We start from the raw sequence: 13957 nt of genomic DNA, 5'->3' as shown, positions 1-13957 counted from the left end.
ATTAGATAGGGTGTGCCCAGAAAAATCTTCTCCATAGGATATCCTAACCCTCCAATTTGTGGAGATTTAAAATTGACAGTACAATACAGAAACCTTGACAGATTAGATGATTAGAATCTATGGAGAAGATTTTTTGAGCACAACCTATCTACCTAAGGGCTCGACGAATGAACGGTTGGGATCACCCAAATAATGTGGGACCCACTGTTTTTTTTTGACGTGCATGCACAGCTGTATTTTTGGCAGACTTTAACTTTTTTAACGTGATAGGGGTGCGAATTATCCTACAGGGGGTGCGCATTTATTATCGCCCAAAAAAAAAAAAATCATGGACAAAATAATTGAACCATGTGGCGGCTTTCTGTCATTTGAATTTTCTTCTGATAGCAACTCCTCTCACTTTCTACCAAAGAAAATCTTTTGTTATTTCTCTCTCCATTTTACTCTCTCTCCAAAACTCCAAAAAACCAGAAACCCTAAAAAAACCCTAGATCATGAAGAGCAAAAAGCCCAAGCCCTTGAAGCAGCTCAAGCTCTCCGTTCCTGCTCAAGAAACCCCCATCACAAACTTCCTGTAAGTAATTCGCCCCTTCTTTTTTCTCTGAATTTCCACAGATCCAAACCAATTTGCCTTTCAATTGACCCCCCCCCCCCCCCCACCTTTTTTTTTCATCATCGCATTTCTTGCTCTCTCGATCAATTTGTTCTTTCCAATTTCAGTTTGCCTAAGTAATTTATTTGAGAATTTCACTGATTTTTCCGTTTTCCTTTTTTCTTTTCGAGTTTGTGATAACTATTAGGGTTTTTTTTTTTTTTTTTTTGTATTTTCCAGGACTGCGAGCGGCACGTTCCAAGATGGCGATCTGCTTTTAAATAAGAAAGGTCTGCGTCTGATTTCCGAAGAGAAGGAAATTCGTGTAAGTTTTTTTTTTCAGTTCCCCATTTTTTGCTGATCAATCGCATAAGCGGGTTTCTTTTCTAGTTTAGGTTTTGCGTAATATCAAGCAATCTATTGCGTTAAACTTGTATAGATTTCTTTGCTGATGATTTGTCTCGTATTAGGATTTTATGTCTAAGATTCATTGCATGTCATGTTGGGCTAATTTAAGAAATAGTCAGAAATGAAAAATGAAACTGTGTTGTTTGTATTTTTGTACAAAAAGATCCCAATATGAACATTAGTCACTCTTTATAAAACTGTGTTGCCCAATGGATTCTTTGATAGCTAGATGAAAAAACAATGCTGACTTAAATGATTCAACTGACCAAGGGTTGGAACATAATTCACTTCTTTGATTCAGTGGTACAATTTGCTATAAAGTGAAGTGATTAATGGAGAGAATTTAAGCGAAAAATATGGGTCCTTGAATAGAGGAAGCAATATAGAGGAAGTTAATTATTTAGGAGTAATGCCTGTTTCGAAAAATAATAAGCGTAAATGACATCCATTGGAATGTTTGGTGTCCTGTTCAAGAAAAAATGAAAAAAGAGAAGAAAATGTTGGGCGTCACCCTTTCAAAAGGACTCCAGCTCATATCTAGGCAGAAAGAAGGGGATTCTGCTATCAGATGGTTAAAGGATAGAACTGGTAGACTTTGCACATGAAGTTCCTAGAAATTCAGAAAATGCTTTCAACAGTCATACACATCATGCAACACCTGATCATCCGAAATCTAATGTAAAACTGATTTAACAAATCTTACTCTTCACTACCTTCTAATAAATTGCCATTCAAAAAAAAAAAAAACTGATTTAACTAACTAGTGATTTGGGGCTAAATGCCCACTGTGCAATAATCTTTTTGTACTTTCTTTTTTATTTTTAATAATATTTATGTCATTTGATTGAAGAGAGAGAACTGGTAATGCCATTTGCTGCAAGTGGTGGTGTTACCTTCTGTGCATGTCAGGGATTTCCGATCTAATCTCATCATTTGCTTCAATAGTGCTCGGCATATGGTTATACACTGTTCATTGAGTGAGAGAATTTCACTTAAAAAATGGAGAAAAAAAAAGACGACGTCGAAAGTCGTGTGTTATATTTGTATATATATAGGGCTTCTTCTAGTCTTTTTTCCCCGAAGTGAGTTCTATTTATTTCAAGGTCAACTTAGTGGACTCTTTTGCTGTTTAATATCACTTAACAGTTATGATTTCTCTCTACTAAGATAAATAACGAACAGTAAAATTGTTGGCATCAAATGGTTGAACAACTTACTGTAAGAGGATCACTTATGGAATCATCTATTATTATCATGGTAATGTGAAAGATAGGCTATGGCAGGAATTAGGAAATTCTATAGTGGATATCCTCAGTATGGTGACATATATGAAAGAAATAACTTCCATGATGCTTTGCTTTACAGTTTTTTTTTTCTGCTGAATTTTTTCTGCGAACTCTGTTTATAATATCTTGATATGCAGCCGTCAGATGCGAAAGAGATTGATTTCCAGTTCTTGTTGGAAGACCTTGAGACTATCAAAGTCATTGGGAAGGGAAGTGGAGGTGTTGTTCAACTTGTTCGCCATAAATGGGAGGGGACACTATTTGCGCTAAAGGTACTATAGTGGGGACCCTGAGTTATCGTTTTTTGCCCATTTGATTATAATGCAATTGTTGGAATGTGATTAGACTAAGAAGGTACTATGGTGGGGACACAGTTATATTTTTTAGATCATTTGATTATAATGTAATTGTTGGAAAATATGAATAAACTAAGAAGTTCCACAAAATGCCACATCTAAGGATTTTCTTTTTCATGGAAGCTATTTGATAACTTTTTGATTGTTAGTCCTGTCAGTTAGTCAGAAAGTGGCTAATTATGACTAAGATTTCACCAACCAGTTAATACATACATAACAAAAATGACTGCCATAGTAAATCGTTAATTCATTCTACTGTCACTGATGGGCTTTGTTCAGTGTGGAATTGTGGATCAGCATGTGTTTTTTCAAATCAAGAGTTTTTTTTTCCCAAATCAAAAGAAAGAACATGAATGCATCTTCCCAAAGAGCAGTGCAACAATTCCTTCCAACTTGACATGTGCTGCCTCAAATTATGGTTTGTCGCTATCGGAAAAGAACCAGTACAGTCTTGTGACCTTATTCTTTCTCTTATTTTTTAATTTATGAATCACTCAAGTAGAACCCTGCTGCTTCTCATGATGTCACTTTTTCCCCATTCTCCCCGGTCCATGTATTTTCTTCACAAAATGTCAAATACATCCTCTTTCTGAAATAATTACCTCATGTCTCTTCCTTTCTTTTTTATGATACTCTTCAAGAAATAAGAAAATCTCAAGCAATAATGTGTTGATCAGCTAGCATATGGAGTCTTTCCTACATTTTCTACATATTAACATACAGGTTCATTAGAGTAAAAAACTTGTCGTGAAAAAATGCCCAAAATATGTTTCTCGAAAAAAACAAAGAAGAAGAAAAATTATAAGGCTAGGAAGGACCTCAATACTAAGGAAGTACAAAATCTTCACCCTGGAGTTCAAGTGCTTTTCATATAGCCTTTAAGGCTCTAACTCAGTTTGCACAATAGAACCAAGAACATTAAAATGCCTTGCCACTTCTCGATGAGAAAGTAAGCAGATGATTAATCAAAATTCCTTTGAGAAATGCTAAAAAGGCAGTGATTGTTAGGTTCTTTCTTAACAATCTCTTTTTGGGATCACATATGCAACACAGATGTGTTCGGCTCTGTTGATCCGACTAGTTAACACATATCCAGCCATTGCCATTGGCCGCACCTTGATCGTATGATCCTAACCCATTGATCTAATATGCCTCATTGAGGATTCAAGGGAAGCTAAAGCGTTGATATTTGTAGGCTGTAGTTTGACTGGTGGGATGTTTTTTTGGCATTGGATCAAGGTCCATGTGCGTCATCTCATGATAGTCCACCAGATCAATGGCCTCGATACTGTGTCCCCATATGGGTCCCAATGTTGACTATTTGGCTTTCTCCTAATTGTGACCAATCCGCCTATTTGGACTCTATTTTGTTTTCGCTCAATATTTAAAGGGGATAAGAGATTTATTCCTAAATGTGCTTGATATAATAGGTTTCGAGTTTCAACTTTTTTGAGACAAACAGGGCATTCATATTTTGAGGAAAAATGTTTTTATAGAAGTGTAAGAGAGCAAATATGTTGATATTTATTTTTATTTTTTTTCTTTAGCCGCTGCATTTCTGTATGGTATATTTTCAGTCATTCTGATCATTTTATGGTCGGTTATATTCCAATATGCCAATGAAAATTTGGTTTATCTGCGTTCGTCAACTCTTGCCCAAAAAATTTACAGACCATGTAATTTTGTAAATAAGTTGATAACCGAAACTTGAACAGTTCTACCACATCAAACTGTGTTATTACTTATTTCAATACGCAAAATTGACTCCAAGTGGCAAAATGTAACACATGCTATGAATAAGTTTAAGTGACGTTCCACGACATGTTTATAATTTCAACTTGATTTGTGGCGATGGACTAAAATTCCTCACATTTTGTTTCTTTTTATAAAAAAACTTTTTTATGAACTTTATAAATCAACCCTCTTGGGCATCCAAAGCACTGTTGGATAACTAAAGAGGAGTGATGAACATGGGATAGTGCGTCTTACTACATCTTTGGTCAGAAAGTCAACATGATTATTCGTACAACTTGATCTTTGGAATACAAAATGAAGCATTCCATGGCACAATGCCTTCCCCTCTTAGCATGAGGTAGGAAACAACTGTTAGAAGCCTTGAATATTCTCAATGCGCAAGTGGAGGAGAATTAGAACTTCGATCTCAGAGAGTTTCTAATTCCACTCAACCAAGGAAAAAGAATAAAGAAAAAAGATAAATTATTTCATTTTTATTGACACGATTTAACGTTGCAGAACATAAAAATGTTAGAAATAATTGTGCAACTGCCACGAATTGGCAGGATCATATAATTAATCATGGAGTTACAGATAATGCTCAACAGCTGCAGAATGAATATAAGACACCATCCTTTTGTTTTGCTACATGGGTTCTTGAATGATTATTATAATTTTGCTCTAAGGTCCTGGCAGATTGGAATGCAGAGGAAGTTGACAGGGGGATGATATACTCTGCAGGTTATCCAGATGAACATTCAAGAGACTGTTCGCAAACAAATAGTCCAAGAGCTGAAAATAAATCAAGCATCACAATGCCCACATGTTGTTGTTTGTTACCATTCTTTCTACCAAAATGGAGTTATTTCACTCGTTTTGGAATACATGGATCGTGGATCTTTAGCAGACATTGTCAAACAAGTCAAAACAATACTTGAGCCGTATCTTGCAGTTGTTTGTAAGCAGGTCTGTGTATGTTCTATACTTTATATTGTCTGTCAAGACTATGAATTCTCATTATAGTCAGATGACCTTGTTTATTTTTCCTTTCCTGATCTCACTCTTTCCTCTTTATCTTTAGGTTTTGAAGGGTCTTGTATACTTGCACCATGAAAGACATGTAATTCACAGGGATATAAAGCCATCCAATTTGTTAGTAAATCACAAAGGGGAAGTAAAGATAACTGATTTTGGAGTGAGTGTCATGCTTGCGAGCTCCATGGGTCAACGTGATACATTTGTTGGAACTTACAACTACATGTCGGTATGGTGAACTATTGTTCTCTAATTATACTAATTCATAGGCCTAATTATTGCTATTTCTGAACTATTTAGTTATTGAACGCTTTGTAGAAGACTACAGTTTTAAGTGCATTGGATATGATTATCGGTCAACAGTTCGAAGGATGAGAGCTAACAGTATCAAGATTTTCCTGTCACAGCCTGAACGAATTAGTGGAAGCACCTATGATTACAGTAGTGACATTTGGAGTCTAGGCATGGTCATACTCGAGTGTGCTATAGGTCGTTTTCCCTATTTACCACCTGAACAAGAAGAAGGTTGGCTAAGTTTTTATGAACTTCTGGAGACTATTGTGGACCAACCACCACCTTCTGCCCCACCAGATCAATTCTCACCAGAGTTCTGTTCATTCATTTCAGCCTGGTATGTGTACTTGTGCATGTTATGACAAATAATAATTGCTATCCTATGTTATTTTATCTTATTTAACTAGGTTTTTACCATCCAATGGAGAATGCCTCTTTCTTTTCAAACTTGTTATATATTGTTTATCTCTTCCATACATATATCATTTGCTGCTGCTTCTGCTCTGGTTGACCTTTGCAATGGTTAGAGGTTACTGCACCAAGTAGAACATCGTTGATAGACTAGTATCTTTGCATTTTCAAGTCCTCATTTTTCTTTTACTGATAGATATTTTAGGTTACAGACTGAAGAATATCTCCCACTTATTCTCCACATACTTCTAATTATCAATGTAGCAAAACATTTTTGGGTCCAGAGAAACAAGTTATATGTGATGAGGATGAAAATGAGTGATGTTTTTCTTGATCTATTAAAGAATCACATATCCATCAGTGAGGAAGAATAAAAAGTGCCGAACAAGGAGGGGTTTACTGTTGACACCACAATAACATCATGCTGATTTCAGCAATGAGTTTCATATGGTCCAACTGTTGCCAAAACCTTGGAGTCCTGCCAGTTTTAGTTATTGGAAATTGTTATGAATTTTAGAGGATTTTTAGAAGAGTTTTGATATTGTTTGTATATGGATCTGATGTAGGACCAATTTGAAAGGAAATCTTGCCATTTTTTATATTCTTTGTGTTAACTTACCAACTTCTCCAAAAGCTTAAGCTGTTGGAGAAAGGCGTTATTTATCTTTTATACTTTAACACTCCCCTGCACGTGTGGCCCACTTGGCAAACACGTGGCACATGTGGTCCCACTTTGGGCCGACCATCGAATGTGGATTTTTGCTATCCGGGAGGTTTGAACTCGAGACCTTTGGCTTTGATACCATGTTAACTTACCAACTTCTCCAAAAGCTTAAGCTGTTGGAGAAAGGCGTTATTTATCTTTTATAACACTTAGTATATGGAGTCCTACCATTTTTTATGAAAGGAAATCTTGCTATAGTTTTGACCTGACCCGAGGACCAGCCTGAATGTTTGCAACGGTAAAGGCAATGATTTGAAGTATTGATTGAGGTAGAGAAGACAACTCTTCACCTCACTTTCACTTTCCCTTGTAGAGGAGTATTTAGGCTAGAAAATGGGCCATGGATTCAAAAAATGTCACAAATATGCTCACAAACTTCTCCCTTGTTGGAGGATGATAATGTTTGTATCCTTTTGTGTCGATGAGTATCCCAAGAATGCATACTTCAAGGACTTGGGATCAAGTTTCCCTCTAGATCATCCCTGACTTTGAGCAAAACAGACTCAACCAAACACTTGAGGTGATAGGGAGAAAAGCGAGGAAGCAACTGATATAAAATCTGTGTAGATCTAGTGTAGAAGCTCAATTTAGGTCCATTGCACATGGTATATGTGAGTGACTATGGTTGCAAATATTGTTAGAAGTTGGGGTGTCATGTTCTCATGCCTATGAACTTGTGTTGCGACAACAAAGTAGACATTAGCATTGCAAATAACCCCGCTCAACATGACAGGACTAAACATATTGAAGTAGATCATCACTTCATAAGTTAGAAACTAGTTTCTGGAGTGATTTGTTCACGTTTTGTTACTACGACTGAGGTTTTCAGCAAGAGCACAAATGTGGAAATTGTAAGAAACTGGGTCTGAAATTAAATCGGGTCGGCTTTCCCCAACCCTAACCCAGCCCAACCCAAGCGAAAATCGGATTGAACCTGTCAGGTTCAGGTTGAGCCCGACCCAAGTTGCACCCCTAACTGAAACCAATTGAGATAGGAGGAGGGCCAAGGAAATGCTAATTTGCAGCTTCAATACCAAAATGATGTAGGACGGATAAGGGAAGATCACTGTAAATGTAGCTCTGATACCGACTGATGTAGGAAGGTCAAGAGAGAGGATATCGTATGGTCTTAGGATCAGATTTGAGCTGATTTGTGTGTGAGGATTAAGAGAAAAAGTCTAGGCAATTGGTAGGACAGCTGTCATAGGTTTTTATATTGATTGTTACAGGTTATAGTGAACTGTAAAAGGGTTTAAAGTAGAATTGTAACGTGTTTTGGCAGGTTAAATCTGTTTGACAATTGATAGTAAAGGGTATGGGTTCGGTTTATTGTAGGTATAAGACTGCTTAAAGGGTTTAGGAGTGGCGATATAGAGCTGATTGGATGCTTCACACGTTGTGCAGTCCAAGAAGTAGGATTGTTACTGCACAGTTTTGGGTAACATGGTAGTAGCAAATGTTAGGAGGTATTTTGGCTGGGAAAGGTGTTTTTCTTCTTCAGGTAATGGTTTTAGCCTTTTAGGACTCTTTCAAACCTGTAACAAGTTTGGAATACTTTGGATAAGACCTGGACATAGACTCATAGTTGCCAGAAACTTTCTTGTCGGATGGGAAGCTCATTTCCCACGAAACTCGCTTCGAAAGCTAAGTTCTTCTCGCTTCCCAAATTTAGGGGAGTGTGCTTCCTACGTGTTTCCCACGTTTCCTCTTTAGGTGATTATTTTTTCTTAAAAGAATATTTCCTCCTTTTGATAATGTTGAGAGTGCATATATTTTTTAAAAAAGTACATTTAAAACTTGAAAACTCATCTTAGGTTTCAAATGAAAATTATGTGCTTCTTTTTCCAAAAACTTAGTGGTCTTCATCTCCGCTCGAATTAAGACTTGACGTCTCGGCTTCCTCCTTCGAGCCGTCTTGCAAGTGCAAGGTCACCCTGAGCCTCCTCTACTTCATTGACAGTGTGCTTGCCACCCAATCCTTCCCATATCTGGCCACATTAATATACACGAATAAAACATGTGAAACTATAAATTCCTAAAACTTTTAATTCTAATTAGTTGCAGAGTCTCAATCCTTATCTATATTAACCCTTGCTCCATAAACTACTACAATACTACTCTTTCTATGTACATCTTGTCCGCTTTTAAGATTCATTTTGAATTTCAATGACGCTTCCCACACATTTTATCATTACTTTCTTTAGAACTTTTTGCTTCCCGCATTCTCTATTTTCTAAAGCCCTCGCTTCCCGCGTCGCTTCTCGCACTCACTTCCCACTGTGGCAACTATGGACCTGGTTAGGAGCAGTTTGCAGGAAATTTGACACATTTTTTAACAATTATAGTGTATAGGTAAAGGATAGTAAGTTTTGTAACAAAAGTCTGTAATAGTTCTGGAATGAAAAAATCTGTCACATATCTCTGAAAGCCTGTTACAGTGTTGTAGTTGGTGGGGATATCAGGTGGATTGACTATTCGGTTGGGAATGAAAGATTAGCAAAACTAGGAAAATACTTGAAAAGAAGTCTGGAGAAGTGGGGGAAATGAAGGCAAAAAAAGGTGGAGAAAGAGAGAAAAAAGGAATAAAAAGTATAGTGATAGAAAACTTACCTTGATTCACACCACGGTTATCCTAGGCATCACATCTTAGGATATGTATCATCACATTTAAGAAAAGGCATCACACCCATTCAACATAAGAAACCCTCAATTTTCATTCATATTCAAATGTTTTCAGAGCCATCAGGCCTGTCATATTTATAGGCTATGCAGGTCATGTGAAATTGGAAAAAAAAAAATTCTAATCCTTATTGCATAACAACTTATAGTATAATTAGGACTCCTATTCTCTCTTTTCAGGGACAATATCTAATCCTACGACAAATATACTGCTTTTTTTCAAATAAAACTCCTAATTCAACTCAAATTTCTAATGACTTAAGACTCCCAGTGCATAATATTTCCTACCACATATAAACTACAATGACTTCTTTTATGTTGCAAGGTGGGCCCTTGAGGTCACTTACCAACTTAAGTGATTAATTGCAAATGACTTAAATGCTCCTATCACTTATGATGTTGTGAGCCCCATTTTAAACACCTACAACTTAAAGAAACCTAGTGATATTGGTGGGAAAAGATCCTGATGCGCCTCTTATAACTTAAGGGACTTAAAAAGACACTTGCATAACACATAAACATTCGAATATATGCCCTAGAATGGTCCCCATCGCTATCTTTCATTGATCTCTACAATCTTCTTTCTATCTTTCTTTGATTTATTATTTCAACTAACCTATCTAAGTTTTTGAGTGAAAATGGCCTGAATCCACCATTTCAGAATGTTTGGGTGATGTGTTTCCGTTGGTTCAGTCCAGACTCCAGAACAAGGTGTCCCAACGGAATTTCTAGAACATTCTGGAATGTTCAGGAGTTTGTCTTCCTTTAGAATTCCCTTCAGAAATTTTTCTCCCAGTTTTTTCCCAGCTTTGTGCTATTATCATATCACGATGCTCTATGACACATTAATTTGCAATGTACTATTAATTGTGGACATGCCAAGTGGATAGCCTGTTTCCAAGCATTCACTTTGTTCTGAAGGAGAAGGCGGGAGCACATAAGCAATTGGCAGTCACGAAAGTCATTGCAATTCTCTACTCATTACAGTTGGTACACAAGTGGTCGGGTTTAAACAAATCAGGTAATTTGAGTTTGATCATGATTGTCGTGTGATGCGGACCAGTTGTGTTTGTGCACAACATGTTGATTTGCTCTCTTCAAGACAATTGTTTGTGCTTCTGATTGCTCCCTTGAAAAGGTATTATTACGCGGCTACACGGAGAAGGTCTCAGCAAACATTAGGGCCGCTACAAGACCACGTCATTGGTGAAGGAGCGTGATACTGTGGCCTATGGTGTGACGATACATGGGAATTTATGTTAAGAAGTGTCATGTTAGTGAAGTTTGAAGCATTGTTTAAAAATGCGGATGCGGGTCAAAATGTGCCCAAGAAAAATCCTTGTCAACTCAGCTCAGATGCGGCCAAGAACGCTGTTGACGTGGCTGAGTTCTTGGTTGACGTGGTCATAACTCATAAATTAGGAGAGTCAAAGGATTTTTTATCGACTCTGTAGGGCAAAACGCAGAACGTTGCGGCAAAACGCTGAACGTGGCCAAGGGAAAAGAGAGTTGACTCGGGTGAGTTTTAAAACTATGGTTTGAAAGGCTAATCTCTAAAAATTGAACTTTACACACCTTTGCCAATTCCCGAAGGCCCATGGGAGGACATGAGTGTGGACGTCGGGGTCTTAAAAAAACATACTCAGCTAGGTATGCAATCCATTTTTTTTTATATTGACTGGTTTTCTAAGATGGCACATTCCATTCCATGTAAGAAGACACTTATGTGTCACGCACTTATGCGGCACGTGTGGCCTATTTATATTTTAGAGAGGTTGGTTGATTGCTGCAAGGGTGATATATTGACAAGAGAGTTTATTTCTGCCAAAACCCATGTAACAAATGGTTTTAAAAAGCTTAAAATCACTTGCTTGAAGGGGTTTAAGGCAATGTGGGGAAGTTGTTACAGTCAATGGGATGAAATGGTGGCAGGGTTTGTTGGTTGGGAGAGAGAAAAACTTAAAATGAAACGATCAAAATGCCCATGCTCTTGTTGGTTGGGAGAGAGAGGGGAAGAAGATGACTATAAAAGAAAAATAAAGTTAAAATTAAACGATGAAAATGACCAAGATGCCCATGTCCTTCATCCTATTTTTTTTAAAGATAATGGTAATTTTATTGCAAATTTCAAATTTACAACAAGGAATACAACCATCTAATCTAACTAGAGACAAGGCATCTCTTCTACACCAGAAAATAGAAAATAAGAAACAAATCCCTGATTCCAAACAATCCTGCAGTCCTGAAAGTTGGCTCCTTGGACTAGAACAGGAAAAGTACAGCTGCCAAATGTATAAAAAGAACCCGTCTCTGCTTCCATAATGGACCAACAGTTAAGAACTCAACTGTTGACTGAGACTATAGAGATAGTGCACTGCCAATTACTAAGTTCTCCGTTTCGACCCTTTCTTTTGCTATCTTATCCGCCAATTCATTTTCCGATCTCCTCACGTGATGGATTGCTAGATTAATCTTGAAGCATAATTCTGATATTTCAGCAATTACACTTTTTAATTTTTCATGTCCCTCCTGCTTTCCTGTTTGCCCAAGAGATTACATTAGTTGAATCAACTTCAATTATCGGAAGTCCTCGAGAATATGCGAAAATCTTTCAGCAAAATAATAATGCTCTTACTTCATCCTTTAGTTTCAAAGCTTAATGACACCTTTTGTCCAAGAAATCAGGACAAAATGCTATTATGTCTATGAAGTGGGCACATTATACATGGACGGAGTAAAGAGAGAAATGAATACTGTTGCTCTCTTGAGTCATTTTTCTGATTATTTTTATGAGTAATGTTCTTTAGCTTACATGAGCAGGGGTAGTACTGTTATATTTACTTCTAAAATGTGTTTTTCCTGCTGGAGTTTCTACTTCGATTGCCACTACATCAGATACATACCCTGCTTAAGATAAATTATTATGCTGCTTGCATTCCATTAGAATTTAGAAGTATGGTCTCTTTGCAATGCACTTTTTCCAATTTTCCAGAAGTCAATAATCAATTTGTATTCTGGAGAAGTGTGGAAATTTGTTGGCAATGCTGAAACTAAGGGCTTTTTTGATGGCATTCATATGATCACGTGTGAGTGTCGGTGCTCTAGCAATTTTCACTCAGGCAAAATTAAACTTTTTCAGTTCTTAGTAATGAATTGATTGGGTTGTCATCTGGAAATGAGTGAACTGAGTCTTAACTGCATTCACTACTCAAAAATCACAAGATCATTAAGAAATGCACTCTTAATTAAGGACAATCTTATTTGAATTTTGAGTTCATGCATTTTGCAGTAGACAAAGTCTGGAATTATTTGATTCCATGATTCTAGGTGCTTTTACTTGAATTCTATAGTCTGTCTGATATATCCCAAATATTGACTGTACATGTTTGTACTAGAGTCAGTTCTTGAAACTTTTCAAAACTATTCATAACTCAATCTTGTTCCATCTGCTTACAGCATTCAAAAGGACCCTCGAGACAGAATGTCGTCGCTGGATCTTCTGGTTAGTGTTTTTTTTTCCCATTTCATTTCTGTTTTCATTGTTTTAGAGGGTTTCTTGATGAATATTTTGGCTTTTCCAGAGTCATCCATTCATCAAAAAATTTGAGGACAAAGACATCGATCTCGGAATTCTGGTGAACAGCTTAGAGCCTCCTGTAAATTTTCCAAGGTAATTTGTATTTTCGTAATGATTGACTGTAAAAATGGTATCATATTTAATCAATAATTGACAGTTTTGGCTAAATGTCCTCTGAGATTAAGCCATTATAGCAGCTGAAAGGGTAACTTTATGATTCATTTCGTTATTATGATGCCTCCATACTTACTTATATTGAAACTTGGTAAAGATTCAGTATAAATATTGTACGGACACCAAGCATGTTCTTGGAAAATTCAAGTTAATGGAAACCTCAAAAATTCGTACTACAATTATATTTCGCTTCCTTCATGTTTTCAATAATTGTCTTTGAATTTGTAGGAATATTTTAAGATTGATTTTAGAAGTATTGGTTGGAAAATTTGTTAGTGATTTTGGATTTTCAAAATCATGTATTTTGCATGTTTTAGTGTTTTGGAAAATGTTTTATCAAAAGCGTTTGGGAAAAAGAAAATGTTTTCTTGGAAAGATTTGCTTTTACAAAAGGATGTAGAAGTGTAGTTGAAAAGATAGTCCCTTACCGGATGAGAGAAAGGAAAGAGAAGGGCTTATAAAGGCATTACACTTCTCTAATACTTGTTGATTGCACATTGGGTTGAACCCATGGTTGGACCCGCGGGACGGTGCAACGCACCGTTCGCACACGCGCACGCGCGGTGTGGGCAATGGACTATAGGGCGCATAGTGGCGCTTTTTAGGCGCACTTTGCACTTTGCACTTTGCACGTACGCAACGTCGCGAGGAGCGATTGGAGCCTTTAATTTTTCCAGATTTGATCTG

The 13957-nt window shown here is 36.9% G+C and overlaps 1 protein-coding gene across 1 annotated transcript; it reads left to right on the top strand.

Moving 5' to 3' along the window:
* Nucleotides 1-395: 395 nt before the first annotated feature.
* Nucleotides 396-13315, top strand: MKK6 (MAP kinase kinase 6). Its single transcript, XM_077361465.1, has 8 exons — nt 396-574; nt 833-917; nt 2424-2558; nt 5118-5342; nt 5458-5640; nt 5819-6042; nt 12976-13021; nt 13101-13315. Exons 1-8 carry the CDS (start codon nt 495-497, stop codon nt 13191-13193), a joined length of 1071 nt encoding a protein of 356 aa, XP_077217580.1. The 5' UTR covers nt 396-494; the 3' UTR covers nt 13194-13315.
* Nucleotides 13316-13957: the final 642 nt, after the last annotated feature.

This window comes from Tasmannia lanceolata, unplaced genomic scaffold (genome assembly GCF_043159265.1).
Source record: "Tasmannia lanceolata isolate RefF3 unplaced genomic scaffold, GAP_Taslan_0.1 ptg000003l, whole genome shotgun sequence".
NCBI classification, from domain to species: Eukaryota; Viridiplantae; Streptophyta; class Magnoliopsida; order Canellales; family Winteraceae; genus Tasmannia; species Tasmannia lanceolata.
The sequence above is the reverse complement of the archived record's forward strand: the minus strand, read 5'-3'. Positions and strand labels throughout refer to the sequence as shown.

What these genes read in the sequence shown, in the direction of transcription:
- MKK6 (XM_077361465.1), top strand. Translation starts at nt 495, where the DNA reads ATGAAGAGCAAAAAGCCCAAGCCCTTGAAGCAGCTCAAGCTCTCCGTT. An exon ending in ACCCCCATCACAAACTTCCT is followed by an intron (nt 575 to 832) that starts GTAAGTAATTCG and finishes TGTATTTTCCAG; the next exon opens with GACTGCGAGCGGCACGTTCC. An exon ending in TGTTCATTCATTTCAGCCTG is followed by an intron (nt 6,043 to 12,975) that starts GTATGTGTACTT and finishes ATCTGCTTACAG; the next exon opens with CATTCAAAAGGACCCTCGAG.